Here is a 14,858-nt window from a genome sequence, read left to right as displayed (position 1 = left end):
GGAACGGAGAGGGGACCCCCCGGGATGGGGCTGTACGGGACCGCCGGGACGGAACGGGGAGGGGACCCCCCGGGATGGAGCTGTACGGGACCGCCGGGACGGGACGGGGAGGGGACGCCCCGGGACGGGATGAGTCCGTACGGGACCTCCGAGACGGGACAGGAGCCTCTCGCTGCCGCTGCCGGCCGGGAAGGGGAGGAAGGACCACACTGGTCACTTTGGGCTTCACTTTGGGCTTCTTTTTGGGTCACTGCCGGCGGCTGGAATATCCCCGGCCCCGCTCTGCCTGGACAGGGGTAGCTCAAGGGGTAGAAATGCAGCTGTAGAGACAGGGAGTCCCTTCTCCTAAGCAGCTCCCCTGCTGCTTTCTGCACTCGCCCGGATGCATTGGAGTCGCTGGGGCTCAGCATCTCAAAGCTCTTCGGGTTTTAAACTTTCCAAGCGTCCGGGTGAGGCTGACGGGCAAATGTTGGCGCTGCCAGAGGACGAGTGCTGGCAGAGTTAGGCTTGTTCGAATGCCACGCTTGCTCGAGCCACCTTGTGCTGACTTTTACTGGGGTGTTGTACTTCCGTACTGGAGCTGGGCCTCGGTCAGACCGCAAGCTTGGCCATGTCCACATACCTAGCAGCCTTCCCCAGGTCTGTCCTCCTCCTCTGTCTCATCCTGGGATGGGTTTAACTCAGAGAAGGACAGCAGTGCTTTCTCTTCATGTATAGGTTTTCACATCCATGGGATCACACCTCAATGATCCATTGATTGATTAAGATGCCACAGATTTGTTAGCAAGTTAAGCAGGTCATTTTCTCCCCTCATCGGGCCACACAATTATTCCAGCTTCCTTTCCTTAAGTGAGGTTTTGCTGCTCATGCTCAAAGAAAGTTCCCGGTAGAGCAGACTGCCAGGGAAATTGCGATGTTGTAGCTGTGGCTTGTCTCTCCCCTCCCACACCCCCTTATTTCAGCTCCCAACATTTTGTGGCAAGAACGAGAGCTTTTTTAAAGCAACGGGGAGACAGCAAAGCAGCCCAAGTTGGTAGTGACTGAGAGTTGTTATTATCCACCAGCATCCATGAAATTAATCCACAGCAGAGAAACTGCTTCCAGCTGGCACCCGATGGCCAAAGGGGCTTTGCACCCACCCCAGCACCAACCAACCACTTTTCATTAACAATTAATGAATCCTCCGGTGATCGCTTTCAGGAGGGGGCATCAGATGCAGTTTCCCAAGTTTCACGTCGATCTGAGCAGTTTTATTTCCAGTGAGATGGTTTTGCTTCTTGCGGGGCAGGGAGAAGTGGAAGTGCTGACAGCCGGGTCTGGAAGATGATGTGGAAAGGGAGAAAAAGAGTTGAGGTCTGGAGACGCAGGTTGTCTCCTGGGAGGTGTTCGTCCATGCCGTGGTAGACAGAAGTACGTGATAAATGAGTTGTTTGCTTTAAATGAAGTTACTGTAACTGGGCAAGACACAAGTATGTAGTTTGTAAAAGCACTACCATGATTCAGCTTTTGAGTTTGTTTTATTTTTTGTTGGAAGACATGAAAAGTTTGTGGGTTTGTGGACGCTTAAAATACAGGGACAGGAGAGGGGAGGAATAATGGCCTAACTGTTAAATCAAAAGCTGTCCTGTCCCCCTAATTGGGCATCTCTGCTGAGCTGCGAAACATGAGTGTAAACCAGGCTGGAAGAGTGAAAGTCATGTTTTACTTTTAATGCCACTATGGTATAAATCCCAAAAATGACTCATATGGATTGGCTTTGGAAGTGATGCCTTTGGCATGAGCCAGCAACGGGATAACTCGCTTTGTCCCTTGTTTATGCTGGCTGATGCCAGCGGGTTTCTTCTCGTGGATTTACACCAGCGTCAGGAATGAATCCAGCCCGAGAACATCCCGGGAAGGATATCTTAGTATTTCTCACAGAGGGAATACCCACGTAAGGCTGCATTAACAACAGCAACTCAAGTTGCATCATCTGTTTTCTTACACCCTTAACCTGCAGGCGAGGGATTACAGCAACTGCACCCTCATCGTGCGACGTGCATCTCCTCTCCTGGGGTGGTCAGCTGGGGCAAGTGGGGTTTTGGAGTCACTGATCCTCCCTGTGGATGCTCCCAATGCTGGCCCAGCCAGGAAGTCCTGCCTGCTGTGGAGGGGACCCCATGCATGGCTACTTCCAAGGGGGTGGCTCCAACCAGGGGTCCCGAGTGGCCTGGGGAGAGGGTGAGCTGCAAGGCCACCCTGCAGCTCCTCCTCCACCCCTCCCATGGGGGGAGTCACCGTCCCCATAATGCTTACTTTTCAGAAGTAGATGTGCTATGTCTTCACAGGGAGTATTTTCATTTTGAAACCAGAGACAGGGTAGTTTTCACGGGAGAGGCCATGGATAGACATATCTACAGTGTGATTTCAGATAGCCTTTCTGCCAGGAGGGGAAAAAGTGCAGGAAAAATTCATCTGCAAAGCAAAACAAAACCTTAAGGAGTAAAAACATTTGAGCAGCTGTTGGTCTGGAGTCACTCGAATCAACTCTTAGTGCAGCTACATCCATGCAAAACTGCTCTGATGGAGGTTAAAGTCCGTGCCCAATCATCTAAAAATGACATCAAAAGGGTGCTCGATCAGGAAACCAGCAGGTCTATATTTGTGCAGCAGTTGATGTTTGCTGAAGTCGCAGATCACAACTGAATACAACTTCCTGGCAACCTAAAAAGTCAAGTTTAAAAAAACCCCACGCAGTACCCCTCGTTTCCCGGAAAACTTTTTCATGCTCTGTCATCCTGTATCGTGGCCGTTTCAAACACTGCTCGGTACAACCGAAATAACTTCTACAAAGGGCGCCAAGGATGTTGCAGGCTTCCTCCTGATTTTCTTTTAGGTGATAACATGGTTTATTTGAGTTTCTTGCTCTCAGGCTGCACCTGAGCCTACCTGCAAAGCCAAGCCTCTACCTGGCCTTAGCAGGGATTTGGATAAATGTGGCTGCATGGGGTATTTAATCTGGTTTTCCTATTTTTTACGGGTGTGAGTTCCCTCTTGAGAGTAACAGCTCACCCTGATGGCAGCCGCTGTCCAAGGGTGTGTTCGCCTGGAGTCTGGCACATGAAAACAGATTTGTTAGCAAGGCTCTCCTCCAAATTTTTGGGGCTTGTCTGTGCTTACTCGCTCTGTTCTGGCCACGGGAGTGTCCAGCTCCGACTCCTTTTCATGCACATGGGATTTCCTCATGTTATGAAATGTGATGTCTGAGCTCCAGCCACTCCGATTTGTTTTGTTTGGCGTTTTTTTCCTTCCAGAAAAGGTTTCAGTCAGCAGCTAGCAGGGCCTTTTGGGGACGGTTTGGGCTCTGTCTTTGTCGTGCATCCTCGGTTTGTGCACATGTGCTGGCGTTCTGCAGTGGGATTGCTGCTATTACAGATGGAGGAAACAGGGTCTGGGGGGACAGTGGGGTTCCTGGGAGAAGGCCAGAGGATTTGGGGTTGGCCTCTCCTTACAAGTCACAAGGGTGGTGAGGTGTTTGTGTAAGGGGATTTGGCTCAGCAACAGATTTCCCTCGCCTTGCTCTGGGGAAAGCAGCTTATTGAGGGATCCATGGGGTGCTGGGGGCAGTGGGGTGCTCTGAGGGAGGCCAGCGGGGACCCTACCTTTGCAAAGGCTCTCCCAGAGCACTGAAGGGGAGGAAAACTCTCATCTTTAACCAAATCTGCTGGTGAAGGCAGTCTGCCGATAAACCTGATTGTCCCTGCTCCTCATCTTAGGTTTCCTGTCTCCATTTAATGAGAATATTGATATTGGATATTCCTGATGTTTCTTTCAAAGCAAAGTTGTGCATCTCCTGGTTTATACCAGGCCTGGAAAGCCAGCAGCCTCCCAGTGCAGGGTGCTGGGGGTCCTCATGCTGCTGTGGGCGAGAGCAGGCTGTGACAAACAGCAAGGAGCTAAAGGAAGGACAAAAACCCTCCAATTATTGGTGCTGCCTTCTTTGCTGGTCCTTCCCTCTGCCTACAAACCACACAGGAGCCTGCCGGGAACATTTTGGTGCAGATGTGATGAAGTCCTGGCCCTTGTGCTGTGTATTCGCTCACAGGAGTTGATTTGAGGGCGACGACCGAATGTAGAGACCTAGAGGAGATGCTTGAAGAAGTGACTGTGGGGCAAAATATGAGCATTGCTACTGATGGCAGTAGGATCCATCTCACTGGGGTTCATCAAAGAGCTTGGGGAGCAAAGAAGAGAGGAGGGTGCTCATTTTCAAGGAGCTCTTGATCCATGAGCAAGCAGGGAGCACCTCTACAGAGAGGGGAGCAGACCACGGGGGAAGCAGAGGAGCAAGGTGGACTTGCTGCCATCCCAATAGTGTCTCCAGGGATGGCCAAGGTCCATGCCTACTCCTCAGTCCTGTGGCAGCTCTGGGGTGGGAGCTGGTTGAGTTTTCCTTTGGAAGATGCCAGTCTTTTCCCTGGCGATGTGGTGGGGAGGGACCATGCGTGGTGGGCGCGGAGGTCTCGTCTAGGCAGGCTTTCTGGTGACTGTCATTACTTGGGTGGAAAGTGCTTTTGTTGTAATTCCTTCTCCCTTCTGTCCTTGTAGGATACAAAGGAGGAGGTCTCGGAGAAACCAAAGTCTGCTCCGACCGCAGAGAAGTACGGCTGGATTAAGAAAAGCAGTGGAGGGCTGCTGGGACTGTGGAAGGACCGTTACATCCAGCTACAGAAAACACAGCTCGTGGTCTATGAGGATGAGGTACGGTCACATCTGACAGCCTTGAAAGAGGAGCAGGATCAGGCCCTTGGTGACACGTTCCTGCATTTCTCACTCTTCTCTCCAGCCCATTCCTTCAAAAGGGCTTCTCCAGTTATCTCCAGGAAGGGTCCATGCTATAAAGAAGAGACAGCAGCTGCATTTTAGAGCATATTATATATCATAAATATTTAAGCCAGTAAATATTTTTACAGTACCATTGCCAAAAAGAAACAAAAAGGAAAAAAAAAAGGGGAGGGGGGGAAGGACATCCTGTGAGAAGGAGAACAGAGCAAAGCTTCGGGCGGAAGCAGGATATGTGCTATGCGTTTTTGGCGTTCAAATGATAAAACTGGATTGTAGCAGGCTGACTTCCCACCTGCCGCTTCGGGGAACGGCAGGCAACCCTGCAGCTGTTTGGCACCCCTCAGGCAGCTCAAATTGTTGCTAGCCAGACTCTTCAGGGTTTCCTTTAGCCACCGATGGACGCAGGGTGAGATTGCGAGTGCTCGCTGTCCTCCTGCAGCAGGGACGCAGCCTGGATTTGGCTCATCCTTTCTCTTTGCTTGAGCCAATACTGAGCAAAGGGCCCCTGGGAGCTTTCTCCTGGACTTCCCTAGATAAATTGCATGCCTTAAGTTCATGGCCTCATTTAGAGCTGTTTCCAGTCAAATGAGAAATAAGAGCCAAGCCAAATCTGTTCTGCATCTTCGTATGAGGAGAATGGAGAGCTCAGGGCTGGTCCTGCTGAGCTGCAAAGTTGGCTCTTTCCTGAGTCAGGCCCTCGGTTCCTGGGCTGGAAAGAGCCAAGTTTACCCCAAAAGTTGCAAATTAGAGTGCAGAGCACAAGTTACAACCCAGAGAGCTTAGGGGTTGGTAAGTCTAAGCCCTGCTGGTTTATGGTGGCTTGAAGTTTGTGTGTGCATCAGGATGGGGAAGTGTTTCTCACTGCACGGGCTGCGCAAGGACCATGTGCCTGTGTGGTGTCTGGCACGAGGGGATCTGGGTCATTTGTGGGCAGCAATGATAGAAAACCAAAATCATGTAAAGCTTCTGTGCAGGGTGTCAAGGGAAGAAGAATGGGGAAATATTTCAGCAGCTGCATTGCTGTGAGGGTTTCAGGAACAACAGGACGATGAGTTTGGGTTCTCTTTTTTTTAAAAAACACCCATTGCCAAATAAAGATTTGTTATAAATAGTTTAGGTTAAAGGGTATTGCCTCCTCCCATATGCTGAACCCTCCTGCTCTATCCAAATCCCGAAGCTTTCTGGAGGCGTTTGTTCTTCGGTTTGAAATGTCACAAAGAAGTGCAAGAATAATGAAATGAGAAGTCAATGTCAGGTGATGAGCAGCTTGGAAAGCAGGCAAAGCAGTGGAGGTTTCTCTTATGCAGAGACATGCAGCCTGGTCCTGCAAATGCTTGACTCTCTGCATCCCAAATTGCATCCTAGAGCCCCAGACGCCTGTTGACTCCAGCTGAAGCTCCAAAACACACAGATTCAAAATCTATAAGCATGACGTAGGTTTTTTTCTTTTAAAGGGCATGCCTTTAAAACCAAGATATATCGAGGCTCTCATTACCACAAGGGAAAAGGAGGCTTTTAAAGTAAGATTAATTTTCACAGACGTTCAGAAGAGAAAAAATCCCAATCATTTAAAGGGTTATTTTATTATCTCAACAAGGAAAATGGCATTTGTAACAACCAGGCATGATGTTTTCTGGTAGCCTGCGGATTGTGGTAACATCCTGTAATAAATTGCATCTGTAAGCTGGAGTAGCTACAAGGTCCCATTATTGTAAATAAGGGATCATGTTAATATCTATAGGCTATTAAACTGGCTTACAGTGAAGTCAAATGTCTTAGGAGAGGAAATTGCTGCAAAATTATCTGGTAGCACAATAGGACAGCATGCAATTGTGCAGACTTACTACAGGGCAACTAAAGGAAATGGCAATTTTCTGCACTCAGGAGGGGTCCCATTGCTTCAGAATTGAGGCAGTTCATGTTTATTACTGTCTTTTTCTTCCTTTAACTTGAATTAGGGCAGTGTTGTTGTCTCCATCTTACAACTGGGGAAATGAGTTTTTGAGATGAGAAGGGCCTTGCCCAATATCGAAGGAGAGTTTGTGGTGCAACGTGCTATGGTGGCTTTTATTTCTGGAGCTCCAGCTGCCATTTCTCTCACTGGACCTTCTCCACATACCTGCTCTGCTTTGTGTGACCCTGCATCCCACACCATCCTCAGGCTGAAACATTTTTAGATGGGAACGTTCAGTGCTTGCTGAATCGGGGCCCTAGAAAAAGAAAGGAGAGAAAGCCTCAGGTCACAGAAATAAATACAGATCTCTTTCTGTGTGTATCCTAAGTTAGACCTGCATGGGTTAAATGGGAGGGAGGTCAGCTTCCATGTGGGAGGGCAGGTTTAGAGGCTGAGTATTTCAGCTGCTCTGAGCCCATCAGATTTCCAGGAACTGAGCTAGTGACTTGGCCACGTGTGCTTTTATCAGTCCCCCACATTAGAGGTGCTAATATTGCCTTTAGCAGTTGTTTCAGATCTAATATTGCCTTTAGCAGTTGTTTCAGATCTAATATTGCCTTTAGCAGTTGTTTCAGATGCAGGCACGCTTGCTTATGCAACTGCATGAGGCTGGAGCTGAGGTTTGCGTGTGAAAAGCAAGAGCAGAGGGGATGGCCAATACAAGATGCAGGCAGTAACGCTGTCACTGCAAAGTATACAGCACAGATACTGTATTTATCACCATGCTCCTGGCCTGCCCTGAGAATGCATTTCCCATATTGCATCTGTTAAGTCAGGCTTTTGGTTTGGGTTAAAGCAGAGCTACGTCCTGAAGGCAGATTGCAGATGGCTATTGTATTACCTGGAGCAGATGGGGGCTGAAAGTCATCCCGCCCGGCTTCAGGTTTCTTCCAGCGGATGTGAAATGAAAGGAGATGGATTTCTTGATATCGGCTGTGCCTCCATCTACAGCCCCCCACATCTGTACCCTCACATAAACCAAGAACCAAGTGGGCCGGTCATTTTCTGATGGGGTTTCTTGTCGTCTTTCTGCATATTCTTGCAAGAATAAAAATTGAGCCTTGCAGAACTACAGAGAGCATCTGAAAAACAGGCAATGCTATGCAGAGAGGCTACCCAGATGAATAGCATCACTCCACGGATTATACAGCATCAGCCTTGGGTTTGGTTTCTTTTCCCTAAACAGTGGTTAGAGTTGGATTTTCATTGTTTTTGGAGGGGTTTAAAGTGTATTATTTGACAGGGAAAAAAGCTACGAGGCAAAGAGTCTCCTAGAGACCAGAGGATCCACTCAGCATTTACAGTCGGCACAGTTAACAACTGCATTTTGCCCCTGGTGAAGTGATGGCAATATACACCCAAAAGTGATTATTAAAATGCTTTGAGATCCTCGGATGGAGAAGTAAATTAGTGTTGTACACTGAATGGAGGGTCACAGCCCATGAATGTGTGTCAGGGAAGAGGTCTTTGCTGGAAATTTTACCTTCAGATAAATAAATATTTCAGTGGGTCTTTTTTTCCCCCCCTTTTTATCAACGTTTCGTTAAGGAAATAGGTTGCCAAGTGTGATTCTTTGGTTAAGTACATGCAGTAATATGTGTAGGTGTTTAGTAATTTTCTTTTTAAGGGCCAAGCTTGCAGACACATACATGTTTAAGTCGCAGCATCTGCTCCACGAATAACTAATGGAATTGGTTTTCTGCATTAAATCATGAATGTAGGGGCTTCTGCACCAGGATTTTAAGTGCATTTTTGATTGTCCCTTCCAGCAAGCACAAAAGCAATTTAAAGAACAAGCCCTAAATTTTGTAGAAGACAAGAGAAAGGTGGCCTGAAGGGAATTCCCTGCCTTGATCAGCAGCAAACACAGCACTGTGGGACAACCCTGCGAGCTGTGTGGACTCAACCGTTGTGTCTCAGGATGATGTAGAAGGATTGCTGTCTCTTTTTTCTGGGACATTAGAGACCAAATGGAGCAGGAGCTTGTCCAGAACCTGTGTCTGAGACCCGTGTGTCAGGGCAGGACTCTGGAAGTGACCTCCTCTCTGTGTGATGCTGAGCATCCTCCAGGTCTCAGGAGGCTGAAGGGACCTGCAGACCCACAGCAGGGTTGGGTCTTTTGGTCTTTACCTCAGCAGTGCAGGACAAACATAAAGAATCTCTTTGTGACCCAGGTGGGCTCCCAGAGGGGGGATGGCCACATGCTAAAGGTAAATCAGAGACAAAAGCCTCATTCTGATGCTCCTTGAACTCAGATGCTTTTCCTTTGCTCTCAGACATGGAGTTTTCTATTTCTTTGTCTGTTTTCTTCCCCGCCCTCCCATAACTTACTTGAGAAGTTGAAGTCTCTGAGATGAAGGAGCTGTAGCTTGCACAGTCAAGCCAGTGCCCCTGGGAGGCAAGGTCCTGCATGTCCCTGTCCTCGCTGCCCTTATTCCCTGTCCAGACTATAGTCCTCAAAGCTTCCCCAGGGAGGAGAGGGGCAGCTGGATGCCAAAAGGCAATGGCAAAACCACAGCTCTCTACCCTGCCATGTCCTTCTTGTCCCTCAGGTCGGTGCCCCACAGTTCTTAGGAAGCGGAGGACAGCTTGCACGGGATCAGAGGGAAGGTTTCCCTCCAAAAGGCAGGAGGGATGGCATGGACACGGAGGGTGACATGGAGCCATTGGCTCAGCTGGGGGGAGAGCTGCTGTCAAGAGCAGGAAGGGTGGGCAGGAGTGTCCATGCTGGTGTCTGGTCAGGGCTGCCTGCGTCCTGAGCCCGGCAACTTTCACGTTGGGGCTGGTAACCACAGTGGCCGTGCAGCAGTGCTGTGATGTGGGCGGTCGTCCACCGAAGGCCAGGATGAGATCACCCATCCCTGAGGCATGTATTCCTGACCTCACCCTGCTCTGTCATTTCTTGGCCGCTGAGGGGTTATTATTTCCATCCCTGTCCTTTTGCAGTGACATTGCAATAGCAGGATTGCAGCAGGAGCCTTGTGCCTTCAAAGGGTTGAGAACGTCAGCAGGATTTTATCTGCTGGGTTTTAGGTTTGGGCAGGATTAATCTCCTCCTCCTCGTATACATTTTTCCCAGTTCTCCGGTCACATTCACTTACTCAGTGTTAAATGAAATAAACAGTAATGTCATTAAAATAATAACCCTAAATTAGATCCAGACATCTCTCAGTGGCTCAGAACTTGCTCTGCGTACCAGCATCGTCTCTGCTGGGCCCCTGTTCCCCAGATAGGAAGGTCGAAAAAAACCTAAACAGAGCCTGAGCTCTGCACAGCAACTTAAAATGTCAAGTGGTAAAGGGAGGAAATTCCCTGCAGCCCACTTCCCTCTGAACTCTCCATTCCCTGCCTCCAGCCACGCAGCAGCTTCCTGGCTACGACAAGTTTCCTCATCCCACACCCCCTCTCCGCTACAGGGATTGCTAAATACAAACTTATATGGGTACCAGGAGCTGCCCTGGGGATGGTCATGGCCAGCAGTTTTAATTTAGGATGGTAATAGAGAGGTTCAAGAGCCATGCTGACTGCAGCACTTTACCGGCAAGAACTGCCCTGCGATTCTCACTGCTTATTTGTGTAATAGCAAAAGGGAGTTTTGGTCTCTTCTGGGCTACTGAGACATGAAGAATATTATCTGCCCGGCGTTACGCTGCGATTCCTATTAGGGATGGTGCTCCGCAGCTGAACTGAGCCACGCACCACGTGTGGAATGTTAGTTATGTTACTGGGAGAAATGAGCCAAGATCGCGGCCGGCAGTCATCGGTGGAGATACACCAGAGAGGAATATTCCCCACTGAGACGCTGGCCCCGAAGGTTTTGCTGGCTCTACGGGACTGTATTTCCAGTCTTAAGTGTTTTGACAGCTCCGAGCGTGGCTGCAAGAGGAGCGTGGCTGCAAGAGGAGCGTGTCCCAGTCGCACGTGGCTCCCACTGACCTTGCTGAAGCTTGGCACGGTGGCAGGGCTCACCTCTGATCTCCACTTTGCCTTGGGCTTCCTGGGGGGGCTGCTGGGGCCATCGTGATGCTTGTGTCATCTTCCCTGTGAAAAAAGCAGAATAACATCCCCTGTGTTCATTGTGGTGAGGAGGTAGTGGTGCCAAGGGTGCTCTGAGATCATGCCAGGAAGGTTTATAAAAGTGCATCGTGTTATTCCTCCTTCCTACGCCAGGACTGACAGCACATTCTCAGCTTGTGGCTGGGGCAGGATGATGGGCAAAGACCTTCCCACCTTGTTTCTGGCTGCAGATCCCTGGATGAGGCCAACAGAGATGGCAGAAGCTGGTGTTACCATCCACAACGTGTTATTTGCTCAGCCACTAGCCACAAACCGGCCTGTAGCTTAAAGAATAAGATGTTTTCTTAGTGAGATGCCAGCCTGATTTATGGGGGCTTGCTGTCTGCATACAGGTTATTTTTGAGGCAGAAGAGCTTTTAGACAGATGCAAGGGGAAGGCATGCAGAGTTTGGTGGTATATGATTGATTTCAATGCCTCCTATTCATAATCATGTTTCATTCCCTCTCTGCAGGATGAACAGAAGTGCATAGAAACAGTGGAACTGGAGAGTTATGACAAGTGCCAGGAGCTGCGTGCACTACTAAAAAAGAAAAACCGTTTCATTTTAATCCGCTCCCCGGGTAAGAAGGTAGGATTGCCTTTCTCATCACCCTCAAGTCTGCTAACTCCAAAATGAGCTCCCAGGCAGCTGCGCCCAGAGCAGATGAAGGGCTCCGAGATGTAGCTCTTTGGCAGCTTGAGAAATGTCCTGTGGTGTGAATGGTCTACAGTGTGTGAGGAGGAACTTGCCTGTCTTGTAGACTTTCTTCTTGCAGTGGGGAAAGGGTCTTCCTGCAACTCATCTTTTTCCTCTTGATATTTTTCCTGTCTTATCATTTTCTTTCTTCCTGAGCGTTGAGCATGACCATTCCCTGCGGTTCCCACATGTGCTCAGGGTGTGGAAATGTCCCTGTCCCAGCTGCACATGCTGTAGCTTTGCTCAAGTGCCAGTGAAATCAGTGATGCCAATCCACGTACTAAAACATTCCTGGAGCAGGAACCGTTGATCTGAGAAACTCCAGTGCAAAGTTATTGCAGCCAAACTGTTCCTAGGAGAAAAGATTTATTTTGCAGAATTAATGAAACTACATCTTTAGTGTCCTATGCAACATCTGGTTTGATACAGAACCTAACAAGCAGGCTGGCATTGCAAAGAAGTTACACATCACTTACAGCTCAGTTATATCTGAGCAGTGACGGTATACGAGGACACACTTGACTTACTTCCTATGTAGGTTCCTCATCTGTACACATCTTTGGAGGTTCTTCTTAGTTCCTGCCTACATGCTGTCCATTTCAGCATCTTTATGGGCTAGGATGCTTCTGTTGTTGCTCTGAGGCATCGCGCTTTGACTTGCATTCTAATTTACACGTGACTTTATTGGCATTATTAAATCGCCCCATGCAAATCTAAGAGGTTGTGAGGGACAAAACGTATTCATTTCCATAAAAATGTGACCAGGCAAAAATACCAACTTGCCTGCATTCCTCATCTCCATTTTGTTTAAATAAATGGAGATTGTTTAATCCTTGTTGTCACTGCTGCTTATTCTTTCACTCCAGTCACTTAGTGTTTATTCGTATAATAAGACCCCAGCTGAGTTCAGAGCATCGTTGTGTCAAACTTCATTCAGAACAACAAAACAAGGACTGTCCTGCCCCAAAACACTCACGTGGACCAGGGTGGGGGTGGAGAGAGAAGGTGAATGAGGCTCATTTTGCAAGTAGATGCAGTCCATATCGAGGAGAAAAGTGACATTAAGCACCATGCACCAAAGTGCTACTTTGTTTTGTAACTCGATTAATCAGAAATAATGCAAATTTTGGATGGAAAGTGGCTAAGCCTGGCAAGCTTGCTGTGTTTTCTAGAGGGTGGCTCAATAACTCCAAGTGCACACCTATTCCCAGGGAGGCGAATAAAAGCCCAATATGCTCAGAGATGGGCAACATAGGAGGAATAATTATTATCTGCAGGTATGTTACTTAGAAGTGTGTAACAGCTGTGTCTCTGTGCTGCTGCATGAATCAACACAGGGTGTGAAACCTGTTCCTAAACCTTTTCTTTCTTGCTAGGAGAAAGATATGCCCAAGCTCTGCTCCGAAAAGGTAACTTCATCCTTTTGGCATGCTGGCAAGATTACAGCTCCCCGGTTTTTCATGCCACTGATTCAATGGAGACCGAGATGGAGGCTACTTTTTACAAGGCTCTTTTGGTGAAAGGAAAGGCTTTTCTAAATGAAAAGTTCCCTGTTTGTAGCTCCCCTCCCACCCTGCTTTTGGCTGGGAGTCTGGTGAGGGTGTTGACACACAACATATTTTGGCAGATGTTAGAACAGGCTCCAGTTAGGAGGCCAATGTACACAACTGTCCTTCTTCTGTTTTGAAATTGCAGCTGTGGCGATATATATCAGCTAAACATTTTCCATTAGGGAGGCTTGCTGCCATCCACAGTTTAAAATCACCCTTGCCAAGCCCTGCCGCATCTTGCTAAGGGTTTTTATTTTGCCAAAAAGGCAGTGAGTCTGTGGGACTCCTGATCAAGCTAGGAAAGGCCACTGCTGTTTCAGTGCCCAAATAGGAGTTTCCCTGTTGAAAACAAGGAGCCCAGTTTAGCTCTAGGGGAATCCCAGTTTAAATCACGGATGGGATATTCTTGAAGAGCAGAGGACATGGATCAGTCAGTTCAAACTATTCTGCAGTTAAGAGTTGCACCTGAATAAATAAGGTGGCTTGCTGAGCAGTGGTCTTTGATGGATGTAGCCCAGATTCTGCTTGCCCTGTTCACAAAGATAACATTTTTGTTCAGTGACAATATGAGCATGTCACACACATGAACTGGTGTGGAACTGAAACAAAGTGCTGCTGGAAGTGTGCAAAAGACCCTTCCTGCTTAGAAATCTCAAATGCTTCGTTGCACCCGCAGCAATTAAATCAAAACTGTTGGATGCAGAGAGCCGAGATTATAAGAAAGGGCAGCAGCCTTGGCCTGGAGACTTTAAAACGTACTCGTGATGCAAAAAGCAGTGTAAATGGTGTAAACTTCCTAGAGCCTACAGAGATTGGCATGAGTCTGGTATTCAGCAGATCTGAATGCAGGGAAGTGTTCAGGATGGGAAGAAAGAGGGTGGTAGGACGAGAAAGAGCCCATGAGCAAGCATGGCAACTCCCCACGCATCCTTTCCTAGCACGGCCAGGTCAGGGGTGGAAACTTTCATCACTCATTTTTTCCTTGGATGACTTTGGAGGTACCTGCAGCTGCCTTCAGCAGGGGCCCAGCCTGGAAGCTGCAGTGGATCGCAGTGAGGCATCTCTGCACGGAGGAGTCTGCTCCTGGGCTCTGCCAGCTTGGCAGAGGTGCTGCGTTATTCCCAGGGTTGAGGTAGCTCTTGGTTCAGCACCAGGAAACCACAAGAATCCCCCAACTGACAGTCCCTTGGCTTCCACTTGATCTAACTTGACAAAGTCATGTAGAAGAAGGCAGGAGATCACCTCAGATCTGACAGATGGACTCTGGGGCACTTGTGATGTAGTTTAAGATGGTACTGACCCAGTTCTGCTCTGGCTTCTGCTGGAGGTGACCACCCTGTACCAAAAGTCAGCAGAAGGGAACACACTCACACATCCAAACCAGCACTTCACAAGCTGCTCACAGTCCAGTTTAGCCCAGTCCCACTGGAACTGAAGCCAACACCAGGTTTTGCACTGAGGAGCTGAGGAGCAGGCACAGATTTCTGCCACCCACCTCTGCCGCAGATCAACAGCATCTAGCTCAAAAGTTTTGGTAAAGGTCTTAAGCTGCAGCTATACGGTTCTCCAGAGCTTGTCTGTTCCATCATTTAGTGCAGGTACAACACACTGACCCCAGGGACACTTCTCTTTCCTGGAAAGCGGGGTCAGTGTAGCCATAAGACTGTCGCTGCTTGACGAGACGGATGTCTCTGAGAAGACTCAGAGCAATTGGGGAGACGGTGCTCGCTGCCGTCACGGACGGTGACCCATGCATGAGCCTCTTGTTGCGTGACA

At 48.6% G+C, this 14,858-nt stretch overlaps 1 protein-coding gene across 1 annotated transcript in view; it reads left to right on the top strand.

Annotated features, from left to right (window-relative positions):
• Nucleotides 1–4,587: 4,587 nt before the first annotated feature.
• PLEKHO2 (pleckstrin homology domain containing, family O member 2) overlaps nt 4,588–14,858 on the top strand; it is a gene marked incomplete at its 5' end in the record, with an annotated part of 19,996 nt that continues 9,725 nt past the window's right edge. Inside the window, 2 exons of the mRNA XM_010179732.1 lie at nt 4,588–4,740; nt 11,308–11,424. Of these exons, the coding sequence (XP_010178034.1) occupies nt 4,588–4,740; nt 11,308–11,424 (270 nt within the window). The remainder of the gene's footprint in view (nt 4,741–11,307; nt 11,425–14,858) is intronic.

Source organism: Mesitornis unicolor, unplaced genomic scaffold (genome assembly GCF_000695765.1).
Source record: "Mesitornis unicolor isolate BGI_N332 unplaced genomic scaffold, ASM69576v1 scaffold39762, whole genome shotgun sequence".
NCBI classification, from domain to species: domain Eukaryota; kingdom Metazoa; phylum Chordata; class Aves; order Mesitornithiformes; family Mesitornithidae; genus Mesitornis; species Mesitornis unicolor.
Note: the sequence above shows the minus strand (reverse complement) of the source record. Positions and strands in the feature narration are given on the sequence as shown.